Source organism: Nanorana parkeri, unplaced genomic scaffold (genome assembly GCF_000935625.1).
Source record: "Nanorana parkeri isolate BGI_ZX_2015 unplaced genomic scaffold, ASM93562v1 scaffold1178, whole genome shotgun sequence".
In the NCBI taxonomy this organism is placed as follows: Eukaryota; Metazoa; Chordata; class Amphibia; order Anura; family Dicroglossidae; genus Nanorana; species Nanorana parkeri.
Window position 1 is genome coordinate 440,895 of NW_017307446.1, and position 13,808 is coordinate 454,702.

A 13,808-nucleotide genomic window follows, 5' to 3' on the forward strand; every position below is an offset into this window, starting at 1 on the left:
AGCATGCTTGTAATCCAAAGCGCTTGTATATCAAAGCGAATTTCCCCATAGGAAATAATGGAAATTCAGATGATTCGTTCCAGAACCCAAAAATATTCATATAAAAATTATTACAATACTGTAGTGTAATAAAATACTGTACAAAATATAAAGAAAATAAACTAATTACAGGTACCTTCGTGGCTGGTGTGAGGGAGAGACGAGAGAGAGGAGGATTATTGTGTAGGACAACTTTCACTATCACTAACGGAATCACTGCTATCTCTTGGCTCAATGGAATCTTTTTCATTTCGTGAAACCTTAACAAGGAATATATCCAATGTGACGTTGCATTGTCGTTAAACAGACTCCGCTCACACTGCTACAGCCTTATTCGGGTGGCGCTTTTCTACAAAATGTTGCTCTTATTGCAAGACATTGCTTGTATATCAAGGCAAAAAATTTCAGAAATGTTTGCTTGTCTTGCAAAACACTCTCAAACCAAGTTACTTGTAAACCAAGGTATTACTGTATATAGTTAAAAATGTAACTAAATAAAAATGTAAAAATAATACAACAAATGAAATTTTTTTACAAAGTAAATAAAAAATGAAAACCAGTCCCGCTGCCACATCTGCATGTGAATAAACTGCGATTGTGTGCTACCGCTCAGAAAATGCCGCAACCTGCCCAGCACGACTGGGGTGCCATTAGAAAATAATGGCACAGCCAGCGCGATTGGCGGTGGTGTGCGATCTGTGATTGCCCGGTCATCGTGCACGAAACCGAGCGGATGGCTGGGTGGTCATGGAATCGCACACCACCGCCGATCGTGCTGTCAGTGCCATTATTTTGTAATGTCACCCCAGTCGTGCCAGGCAGATTGCGCGTTTTCCTCCAGCAATCACGGTTGAAAACACTGCGCGGTGCATGTGGTGAAAATAGGTACGTGTACCTTTTTTTCAGCGATTGCCACCCAGATGCAACCCCATACATGCGGAGGCTACCGCACACGATCGCACGTCCTGGGAATCCGCAGGTCTGCACCTACACTAAAGGGTAAATTCACTTTCCCAAGTAATTAGGGAAAACGGAATTACCCGCACAAATCTCCCTCCCACTATACTTACCTTTCGGCGAACGGTCCTTCCCCCTCCACCAATACGGGTGTACTATCTGTACCTGTTCCATGTATTCTGAATTTCGCTCGCAAATTGCAAGCACTCGTTGGTCAACGCGGTCACCTGACGGCACTGACCAATGAGAAGCGCTTCTTAGCACTGCTAAACACGGTTTTGGTTAAAATTATTTTTTTTGTATCAGGACAAGTAGATTGTCATGAGGGACAAGTAGATTCGGCTCCCGCTTTAGTCCTTGGACAAGTCGTTTTTTCCAAAATTTCCACACCCCTGGTCTGTGAACACATACCCAATGTTCCCATGTCATGAGGCAGAGCTCGCAGGGTTCCAAGGATACCCGATACAACTGTACAATATCTCATGCAGAAATCAACCATTGTTACTGCACTAAGAAACCTTCCTGCTGGAGAGAGTCCAGGATATTGGTCACGATTATTTGCAGTGCACAGATGTCGGTGTACCCATAGCAGGCAAATTTTAATTCCTCTGACATGATGCAGTGGAGCAGGGGGTTAGGCAATGTACACACTGTCATCTCTCAGTCTTTAAGAGTACTTTTACAGTGCAATTTGAAGTCCTAGCATCTTTATAAGAATATCTGTCTAGATATTGTTGTTACCATGGCAAATGTAAGAAGGTTAGGATGGAAAAGATTTTGGTGTTGCCCCAAAATATTTCTACTATTAAGCTACTTCTGCGGCAATATGAACAGATGATGGAGCACTAAAACCCACAGAACTGTTATGAAACGTTTACTTTGCCCATGCAGCACAAAGCAATAGGTTGACATGAATGCCCCTTGCACAGCTCCATGGATCACATGCTGATCCATTCCCCCACCAGGAGTAAGCAAGTTCAGTCCTACATAAGCTCCAAGTCACTCCAGTCGGATCCCACATTGGGCTGGGCACCCTTCTCATCCTCTTGTCACAGTATTTTGCTTGCTTCAGGAGGCTGAACAGAAGCTTTAATCGGCTTTACAAATGGCTTTTCTACACCAAAACCTTTATCATTGGATGCAATGAGTACTGTTTCTACATGCCCTTCCTCTTCATAATCTAGTTTTATTGTGCAGCTTCGTGGGTTTGTTTTTTTGTTTTCTTTTGTGCAACATTTGCTGCATTTTGTTGAAGGTCCTGCATTAGATGCGCTTGAGCTGCTTGTTCCTTCTGTGAGCTGTGAGCAGTGCTTGTTATGAAGGCTGGAAGATTCTGCTGTAATCTGTTAAGTGCCTCATTCATGTTCTCAGAGTACTTGACACTGCAAGTGCCAACCTCCTTACATAGCATGAAGGTTGAAGATTTCTGTTGTTGCGTTAAGACTCAATAGCAGTAAGCTTATAAAATCGAATTGTTATTCATTAATACCTTCTGCATGTTATCTGCTGAAAGGTTATCAACGGAAAATGATACTGCTTAATGATTGTGACCCCTCTGTATAGAAATGCATAAGAATCCCAACCTCTCACAGCTTACTGCTTTTCCTGATGCTTTAAGCTGTCTGTTTTTAGCTGCAAGTGGATCTGAAATCACATCTCTTCCACTCGGATATTTCCGCCCACTGCTGCTTTGTAGAAGAGGGCTGTATCTCCATGTCAGTATTATTATAAACCCGGCCATACACCTGCAGATTTTCTATGGTCAGATGGAAAAAGTGCAACAGATTCCTCCATCAACGCTAAAGTACGCTTTTTTTTTATTTTTTAGGGAGAATGGTGTGTGTGTGCACAACATTTTATAACATATATAGATATCTATATATAGATATATATATATATATTAGTTAGTAGCCGTTTAACAAAGAGTATAGTGTTTGCCTTCCTATATTGTCTATCCTGACGGTGTAATACATGCTGTGGTGCAGGCGGCCGGCTGCCATGTCTCCTTGTACGGTAAAGGGAGACTTTTCCCCCCACAATGGGGAGCAGTTCTCCAACATGTAAATATTTGGATGCTGTAAGAATTCGACTTCAGCATCTGTAATGAATCAGGAAGAAAGTATGTAACAAAGACTGCCTCATCCTAAGCCATAACCTATATTTATCCCTCATGACACTCTCCATGTGTAAAGTTATTTTGGATTGATTTTTGATGTGAAATTCCTTTTGCTTTGTCACATTTTGTTTGTTTGCAGTATGGAGCAGATGCTCTTAGTGACTGACAGAACAGGAACACTGAACTAAACATCATCCTCCAAAGTTTCTAATGGCAGATCTCTAAATATAAGGAAGAGCAATTCTGTCTCAATTGTAATATTTGTTGTGCTGTTAATACTCACAAATTAAAGGAGAACCATGAGGTTAGGGCTTTTCCCCATAGTTCTCCTTAGGGTAATGAGAGGACACAAACTAGCGTCCTCCCGTCACCCTAAGCTTAGTATACCGCGAGGTGTACGGAGACGCCGCAGCTGAACTGGATACCGACAATTATGTCTGGATCCGCCCAGCTGCGTGAGTGACAGCTGGCTCTGCCTATCTAGAGGCAGAGCCAGCTGTACACGCCCCCACCCCCGTCCGTTCCGCCAGTCAGCGCTGGCGGAGCAGGGAGGGGGGAATCCAGCAGAGAGCCGTGACAGGCCGACCTGTGACAGTCTCATTGTCACAGGTCGGCTAGAACTATGAAGTGAGTGAAAAGCACTCCTCATAGTTCTCCTTTAAGCTAAAGACCCAGATCCAATTTGTTGTCTGTACACGCCGTGCTGTAAGGTCATTGGACGGTGGGAGGCATCTTGTGTGACCAATATGATACGCCAAGGAAGAAAACTCCTAACTTTTTCTACATGTATTTGTCTGTCAGTCATCGGGATCCTGTCAACTCTGGCTAAGGGAAGGGAAGAAAGGGGAAGGAGGAGAAACATAAAGAAGGAAATAAAAGAAACCGAGAACAGTTCCAAGGTCACTGATCAGGTAAAACATCTCTATTGCTTCACTGAGTCCTTCCACATGAAGTTTTCTCAGATAAAAAAATCTAAAAATGGTCTATTGGAGTCTTTTGTGCCTATTGCTGTGTGTCCTGGTAGGTATTTGTTTGATTACAGTAGCTGATAGAAGGTTGTGATGTCTCTGGTGGATGATGTAGGTATGTTGTAACACACTCTGCTCCTTAATCTGGGTTTTATTTTTGATCTGTATTCAGACAAAAAGTCCGGACTGGTCTTCCCATATATCATAACCCACAAGGACAGGTTATATTGAGATCTTGGAGAGGAACTGCTGCACTCCTTACCGGAACCCCTATGTATGAAGGAGGGTGCTGTAGTAACCACGGATGGCGCCGTGCATCTTCAAATATATGATAAATGTTACCAGCACACCTATGTCTTGTGTCAATAATCCATCCTCTTTATTGATGCAGACTGTCACAAAACAACGTTTAGGGGGCCAAGCAGGTTCCACTTCATCAGGTTTTAGTATGACGTCATACTAAGAAGGAGACCCTGCTTCAGTGGCGTCACAAGGGGGGGTGCGTTCCGCACCCGGGTGACACCATTGGAGGGGTGACACCAAAATGACTGACAGTCATTTTGATGTCAACCCCCCTCTGAATCAGGAGAGAGAGGAGGGGACCCGGCGGCATACCTTATCCCGCCAGGTGACTGGACTCTCTCTGCCGGCGTCCATCACCAAGTATCACAAGATTGCCGCGTGATGACATCTTGGCGAGTCGGTGGGGTGACACCCGGTAACCGCTTCGGGTGTCACCCAGCCTCTGGACGCCCCTACCCTGCGTGGCCCTGAAACATTGTTTTGTGACAGTCTGCATCAATAAAGAAGATGGATTATTGACACAAGACATAGGTGTGCTGGTAACATTTAGGTTATATTGGGAGGCGCGGTTGGCTATGGTTTTTGTTGCCCAGGTGGTCCTGTTGCTCTGTGACATCACTGTACATGTGCACTATTGGTAATCCTAAAACAATTTGCTGACTTTTGAGTCATGTGGATTTCTATTAAGTAACATTGTGCTAAACATTACACTGAGATGATTGTTGCTTTTGAAAGAAAATGGTTCACTAACATACCTTAGAGCAAGCTAGTGGGTATGATGCAAATGTTCCGTGTTGTTTTATGTGAAATGCAGAGAACTATCGGTGTTATTGGCCGCTTAGCTGCATATTTGTTTGATGGAGTAAATAAACCTTGTTCTATGTATTCCAGGTGATGTGTATGATGTATGTGCCGTCTGCCTGGATGAATATGAAGAAGGAGATAAGCTTCGAGTATTGCCTTGCTCCCACGGTATGGGGACAACAACATAAGCATTGCCACAAAAGTTTTATTTATTGCTGCCTCCAGATACAGAATGGATAAGTATATAAAATAGCCCACGGCACACACAATGTACTTCTGTCCTCACCCATGTACTGAGTCTGCTTTCTTACAGTACCATATCAACGTCCAATTAGAAAATGAAAAGCAAGTCGTACAACACACCCACCCATGAGCAGAACATTAGGAAATATAAGGCCGTTCTTCATTTCTGAGACATTATTCATTTTAAGCTCACTTAGTGCTGAAACGTTGTTCACAGAGCTGTATGGGAAACATGGATCCATCGTTATCACAAAGGGTTCACAGTCTGGTATCTCTAGTACACACACAATAGACCTATCCTAGTGAACCTATAATATATTTTATGGATTGTGACACCTTGGAGGAAATCCACCCAAGTATGGCAGGGATTGAACCCATAATCCCAGCACTGCAAGGGAAGGGTGTTCATTGCTTTTCCAATATTGCAGATAATCAAGCTCTAAAAATGAGCATTGCCTGTCTTCTTCTTTGCTTGTTTTTCTCTGTGGAGGTCGAGGTTTCATCCATAATGCCCAGTTGGAAATGTTCACATGTTGCTGATATGTAGCAAACCATGTGGCTACTGCCAAAATGTGTCCTATTGGTCGCAGTTATTGAACGGCATGTGTAGGGGGCAAAGACTTTTAATTATTACTGTTTGCAATGTACTCAGATGTGTAATGAATAATGTTTGCATGGGTCACCTGCACTAATTTTAAAATGTTTGTAAACCCTAAATCTAAAATGATTGACATCATGTCTATGTGCGTCTGTATATCAGATGGATTTGTTTTTACCAGCAGTAGTGCTATCACTGTGCCTATGTGGTTACCTATAGTAGGGTGACAACATTCAATCACTGCTTTGCAGCATCACCATGGGGTTGTCACCCTACCATGTACACTCACAAGGATGGTCCACCGGTAGCCATGGCGACACACCGAATGCTTGTATTCTCTTCATAGCGCATCTCATCCTACCCAACAGTGCTGCACACCCCTCCCTCAGCGCCCTGCCAAGCTTTATTGACAGTGGCTCTGGGAGAGCAGATCGCAGACAGCTGTGGGTAGGGAAGCAAGGACTGCTGGGATTAGAGGTCACTGGTTGTGGCTTCATACCTGTCCACTGTCTTGTACATCACTTGGTTCATGTTTGCCCAGTGGCGGTCATGTGACCAAATGAAACGGAAAGATAACTGTATTTAAATCCTTTTTATGACAGGAATGGTGTCATTTATAGATGTAATATACACTCTGTATTTATTCCTCGGTGATTCCTCCTCACATCCACTTTAAGTATTGAATTGTCAGACATGAGGGTAAGGTGGAGTCACAAAGTCTTTTCTACATACACTATAATTCAGCATTGGTCAAATACTTTCCTCTGAATGCATTCAGTCTATTGAGGCCGATGCCTGAAATGGGAAAGCGTGATGTAATGATGTTTTCTTTTATCTTGCTAGCCTATCACAGCAAGTGTGTTGACCCGTGGTTAACAAAGACAAAGAAGACCTGTCCTGTGTGCAAGCAGAAGGTTGTCCCATCCCAGGGGGACTCGGATTCTGATTCAGACAGCAGCCAGGAAGATAACGATGTCTCAGAAAACACTCCATTGCTCCGACCCACACCTTCTGCCAGTGCTCAGTCATTTGGGGCCATATCCCAATCTCACTCTCATCAGAGCATAGTGGAGTCCTCCTCCTCCGAGGATGATGATGACGACGACGACGATGCAGATGACAGTGACAGTAGCGATGAGCAACATAATACACAGAGTGTTGTGGTCCAGCTACAGCACAACATGGAGCAGGAGTCCAGAGAGATAAACACTGTGTGAATCATGACTGGAGAATCATTAAGTGCTTGTCAATCATTTATGATGCTAGATTTTATTTTTCCCCCAAAATAAGTCTGTAGTAACAGACCACTTGCTGCCTCCTAGCTTTAGCCTCTGAGGCTGCAAGGCTAATATACTGTGTAATGTACAGAGTATGTAAAAATGTAAAGCTGCTATATGAAAGTTGCTTTAGTTCTTCTCTTGGACACTACCCTGCAATACTTGCATGGTTTTCTCTCTCTTCTCACTCTCTGTCTCTGCACCTTAACATCTCTGGAGCTCGGGGGCACCTCATTTTTATGAAAGACATTTTAGTGGTGCAGCATGTCTTTGTACACACCTTGCTATGCACATTGGACTTTTAACGCTGGCTTTAATCTAGTTCTGCAGACTATAGTATGCTTTAGTTACAGAAGGCGGAGGAGATGTGTGGCCTTTGTGACCCAGTGATGATGGATGCACAGGAAAACATGGCCATTGTCCAGGTAACTTTCAGGTTTACAATCATTTAGGTCAAATGAAACCAATACAAATGTCTGCAGGAAAAACATTGTTTATAACGCAGGCGAGTGTTTCCAGGATCTGGAATGGAAGTATCATTTTGTTCAAGCTGGCCACCTCAAGCAGATTCTATTTTTTTGTTTCCTGACTTTGTATAGATTCTCTGGAACAAATGCACAATAAGCCGAAGCTTATGAAATTCATGAACCGTATGTATTCACTGTATGAGGACGATATGAACGTTGTACCAATATACAAAGTTAGTTAGAAGTGTGTAAAGGTTTTCTTTTTATATCACATGACTTGAAGTTTAAAAATAAAATTTGATTTCCCACCTGATGAGGTGTGTGGAGTGAATGATATCTCCGTATTACAGGAAATGAAGATCTGGCCTGCTTGCCCAATAGATCTGAATACATTTGTATTCTGTAGTACAGAATCATGTATATGATGGGGAGCTCCAGTAAGTACCAATCCAAGGGAGAGCAGAATTCATAGGCGAGGTTCCCATATTGTTACCAATGCAATTAGCTGTGTAGGGTTTATCCCGATCTGTTTTTGCCCCTCCGTGATGAATGACTGACTGAGTTGGGTTTAGTGAATAACAAGATGTGAGATCTACAACTAATTGAACACCAATGTATAAGTATTGCCTTCATCTGGGAAAACTTGGGGTGTGTTTAAACAAGTATTAAGTGAAAAGGCTTTCATGAGAAGTAATATTTCCAAAAGTTTAATAAGAATGAAAATACAAAACGGATCGGGAGTCAGTATGTCTAGTGAGCTCATTTCAGACATGTCCACACATTTAACCCTACTGATATTTTAACCAGTTAGAGGAAGTGGAACCTCAGGTAATCAGCTAAATCCAATGGGTGGGAGATTTATAAAAGCTGGAGCAGACATAATCTGGAGCAGTTGCCCATAGTAACCAATCAGCTTCTTATCAGTCTGTTCAGTTAACCACTTGCTGCGGGTGGCCATACATGTACAGCTGCTGCAGCCCTGTTCTTGGTATCGTTTTAAACATCAGGCGATTGCTGTTTCTGTACAGGTACCGGATTATCTGTACGGTGCAGTGTTGCGCGTCATCACCCGCGCCAGGGCCGCCGCTGTTCCCCCAGCACCAGCACGGTGGGTTTTCCCTGCATCGATCAGAGAGAGAGATCAGCAGGCTTCCAGCCACTGAACTCTCCTCCGATCACTGAACCCGGAAGTGATGTGTATTACTGTCACTGTGTACATTCTCCTGCATATGTATGGTGCACACAGGACACATAGAAAACAATTGTGTTCTATGTGCTCTGTTCACACTATGCATGTGCGATGGGTATGCAGAAGTTGAATATTTCAGATCCACTTTAAAGCGGACCTTTACACTCCTAAATCAAATTCTACCAAGGCATCCCTCTATGTATGATGATTAATAATAACATAGACATGTCCGGTGTAAAATGCTGTGATTTTGAAATACTTACACTTGCAGAGCATTCACTTCCTGCTTTGAAATGTAAAAATGACTTCAGTTTGCCAAAGCAATGCATATTGGGATTGCCTTGTCATCAGCAGAGCATTGCTGGGAAATCCCATCTGTAATCTCACGGGATCTCATGGAAAGGCATTTTCCTCTCCTGAGAAGGTGTGCATGGTCACATGTCCTTGTCACATGTCTAATCACATGTGCCAGAAATCCAGGAAGTAATAGGAGAGCTAGTAATCTGCCTTTAGTAAACATGGCCACTGTCAGAAGACTGGGGAAGAAAAGAGAAATAAGGAATGTAAAGAATACAAAGCCGACAATTATCTAGAAGTATGTGTTTGTAGATTGTCCTTACTAAACATTTCTAAAGTTGTGTTTGTTGTTATTTTAAACATATGGGTAAAGGTCCGCTTTAAGACTTGGAACATAAAATATTTCATGCAGTGTTGCTACTCAGAAACTGAAAAATAAAACCTTGCAATAAAGGTTTTCACACTTCTTATAAGTGGACATGATTAAATTCTGCAGCAGTGACGAGCTGTATGCCAATGACTCTGAGGATTGCTTTTAATACAGTGGGGAAGGGGTAGAACTGCTGCTGGATTGTAATACTGTCATTGTTGGCCGCTGCAAACCGGAAGTGAGGGGAATGTCCACAACAAGGACACTTGCATTTGTATAGTGTGGGGAGGGATTTTAGTCAGTTTGTATTGCTGCTTGGGTCCCTGGGACTGAGGAAACCTGCCCAATGGGCACACAATTAAAACCTACAAGGACCTGACTCATCCGCTCTATCTAAAAGAAAATTGACAGCTGAAAATAGGGGATCTAGTCATGATTTTAGGACAAATGTAAAACATTCCTCTATGCCCCCCGTGGCACATTTGCTTATAACCCCTTGTTTCTGGATTTCTGAGGCATTAGATAGGAGTATCTATCTATTGCTATTCATTTTTATGGCACAATCCACCCAAGTGACTGTTCAGGTGGCGTATGGTGGGCTGTGTCACCACTGAATTCTTAGAACTCTTGAAGGCTTTATGGGAAAGAGCTTCCTGTGATAGTAGCTGGCTTTGTTGCCACTCATGCTGCTGCTGTATTCACACTAAAATATCAAATAAATCCAACAGGAAGTATACGATTACAGCAGGTGTGCAAGCCTAGAAACATAATTAGGAGAAGCCATTATTCTGCAGCATCTACCAATCAGTTCTAGATGGACTGGTCCTTTTACTGTACTACGAGACGTATGTGTGCAGTCATGGCTGACCTCTGGAAAATACTACATGCCTGACTAGCTCTTCAGTACTTTGAGTCACTGACCTGGAACAAGCATGCTGCAAGTAAAGTCAGTTGCACCTGCATTTGCAATCTTTTTTCACAGAGTGACTTTAAATACCGAAGGCGTAACAGACAAGCAAGTAGCATTTTCAGGAGTGGTCAGTATCTTACATACAGTGTAGCAAAGAATGATTTGATTCCCTGCAGATGGTGTAGGTTTGCCCACTTATAAAGAAAGGAAAGGTCTATGATTTTTATCATAGGTGTATTTTATATGATGGAGACAGAATATCAACCTGACTTTTTACTCACTGAACTGCAACTCAATTCATAACATTTGTATCGTGTTTTTTCTGGATTTGTGGCTGATATTCTGTCTCTATCATTTCAAATACACCTATGATAAAAATCATAGACCTTTCCTTTCTTTATAAGTGGGCAAACCTACAACATCTGCACTATACTTCCCTCAGATTTAGGTTACTTTAAAGCTGAATCCTGAGCAAATGGCTAAAAACCAAATAATACATATACGGAACGGTTTTACCTGCCAAAGGTTCTGTATTTCTATCTCTCTGGTCCTGTGTATTGCCCAGTCCTGCCAGATAGCAAAGCCAGCCAGCTGACACGACAGCTACGTGTCCTCCCTGCACCCAACCATTGGCTTAGACAGCTAGCTGCAGGTGACTGGACACTGGGAAATAGTAATCAGTCAAAGCTACTGGATAGTCCTGCATAACCCCTCCCAATCTCAGCCTGCCTCAGCTTTGTAGCAAGCTATACACAGGGGAAGAGTCCTTTGTTGTACTCAAAAAATGGATTTTGCTTGATTGTACAGCACACAGGGACTTAAATTATTTAAACACTAGGATGTTCAAAAGTAGTGCAACAGAGGGACAGGCAACACAGTGAGGAATGGCTTAGGAACAATAACCCCAACAAAGAACAGAATAAGAAAAGCATGCCTGCAATTAAAGGAGTGCCTGAAGGATCTTCCAAGTATCCTGGAATGGGGGCACATCATAGTAAAAGTGCCTGAAGGATCTTCCAAGTACAGTAATACCTTGGTTTACAAGTAACTTGGTTTGAGAGCGTTTTGCAAGACAAGCAAACATTTCTGAAAATTTTTGCCTTGATATACAAGCAATGTCTTGCAATAAGAGCAACATTTTGTAGAAAAGCGCCACCCGAATAAGGCTGTAGCAGTGCGAGCGATGAGTCTGTTTAACAACAACGCAATGCCACATTGGATAGATTCCTTGTTAAGGTTTCACGAAATGAAAAAGATTCCATTGAGTCAAGAGATAGCAGTGATTCCGTTAGTGATAGTGAAAGTTGTCCTACACAATAATCCTCCTCTCTCTCGTCCCCCTCACACCAGCCACAAAGGTACCGGTAATCAGTTTATTTGTCTTTATATTTTGTACAGTATTATATTACAGTACAGTATTGTATTCATTTGTATATGAATATTTTTGGGTTGTGGAACGAATCGTCTGAATTTCCATTATTTCCTATGGGGAAATTCGCTTTGATATACAAGCGCTTTGGATTACAAGCATGCTTCCGGAACGAATTATGCTCGTAAACCAAGGTATTACTGTATCCTGGAATGGGGGCACATCATAGTAAAGACAGGAAAGAGCACCAAATTGAAAATACTGGGTACCCAGTACAGCAAAACGCAGGTAGGAGACAGTAGAGATGTGTAAATACACCTCCCTGATGTCTACCGAGGCCAGGAAATCTCCTGGGTGAATGGAGGCAATGACTGAATGGGTGGACTCCATCCAGAACTTTTGGGTGCACAGGAACAAAAGTTGTTTCCTATTTTAGAGTGTCTCCAGCTCTAAAATAGGGTGAGCCCCTTCCTTGGGGACAATGAACAGGTTGGAGTAAAACCCCTGAAACATGTTGGCCTCCCACCCTTGAGGAGATAAGGGCAGACTGAATCTTGTAGTCTTTGGTTATGACACGCTGAATCTAGGCTTTGGAAATGTCACCCGCTAAAGAGGCCGAAAGACGTTCCTCCCACTTGTAAAATTTGGAGCACCCCTTAATTGAGAAGCAGGCCTTGCAGGGTCTGCAGAGGATGGAAGGGAGAGAGCAGAAGACTTTGCTACCAGAATCAGACTTCTTTTTCTGAGGCCATAAGGTACTCTTCCCCATATAACTTCTTTCATGTAAGTATCCCAGGCTTCCTCCAGTGAAGGACATGCACCCTCCGAGTTTCTTGCAGGAAACTCTGCAGACCAGCCCCTGAGCAAAAAGATTTGCTATATGTGAACCTACAAAAGGCTGATCCTAATTATCTGGTGGAGGAGTAGCCCATCCCTGAGGAAGTCACATGAAGAAACATGTTGGAGGGGTAGGGACACTGATGTCACACTGCACATACCAGGAAGTAACAGCAGCGGTGCGGTGGTATTGGGTCCATTACATGGTGCGATGGAGCATCTGTTAATGTTTTTATTCTAGTATTTTCTAAAAATGTGAATGCGGTTTTACACTTTCGTATGTTTTCTTGTATTACTTTATCTGAGCCAATTGCATATTACCCCCGGAAACAAGCATCAGGCTTTATTTTGCACATGGGAACCCAATCACATTGAAGAGGATTATGGAGATCCACCGCATCTGGTGAGTGGATCGAGTGATTACTTGGAAGGAAGAGGATTGCTTAGGAGTACGGCCACAAGATGCACTTCTATGCCTAGATTGCAGTATTATCATTGGTGTTTCACTGGGAGCATACTTATGAACACTAGAGCAGTGTAGTTGTCTCTTCCCTGCAACTTTACACAATATTATTATAGCTTTTCTTTCACTGAGAGCATACTTTGTGTTTTATATAATAGATTGTTGTATGTATATTTGATGATTCATGTTTTGTGAATTCATATTGCACCCACTTTTTGATGAATTGGTAGATATACGGTAGATTACCATTTATTGAGCAGAGGGCACGTATTCAAAAACATCTGGTGGAGGAGGTCCATGCAGTAGGGCAGGGCAAGCTCTAAAAGACCCTTTGGTGTCAGTCAATATGAACCCAGGGTCCCTGGACCCTGGGACCAAACCTCAGGTTGCATCAAACAGATCCAAGGATACTAAAAGGTTAGACTTATTCACAAATAAACATAATATTCAGGAAGATATATGAGTGAAATCTTCTCAAATATTGTCTATATAGCAATAAAAAGTTTTGTACATTTTCTTGTCCACATTTAAGTGTTTGAGACCTTAAAAGTCCTACATAAAAGAGTGAAGCAGGCAAGGAGTGGGAGGGGCTATGCAGGGC

At 42.6% G+C, this 13,808-nt stretch overlaps 1 protein-coding gene across 1 annotated transcript in view; it reads left to right on the forward strand.

The window, feature by feature from the left end:
* RNF13 (ring finger protein 13) overlaps window positions 1-7,460 on the forward strand; it is a 73,074-nt gene extending 65,614 nt beyond the window's left edge. The window contains exons 9-10 of the mRNA XM_018568375.1: window positions 5,275-5,355; window positions 6,872-7,460. Of these exons, the coding sequence (XP_018423877.1) occupies window positions 5,275-5,355; window positions 6,872-7,245 (455 nt within the window). The 3' untranslated portion in view covers window positions 7,246-7,460. The remainder of the gene's footprint in view (window positions 1-5,274; window positions 5,356-6,871) is intronic.
* Window positions 7,461-13,808: the final 6,348 nt, after the last annotated feature.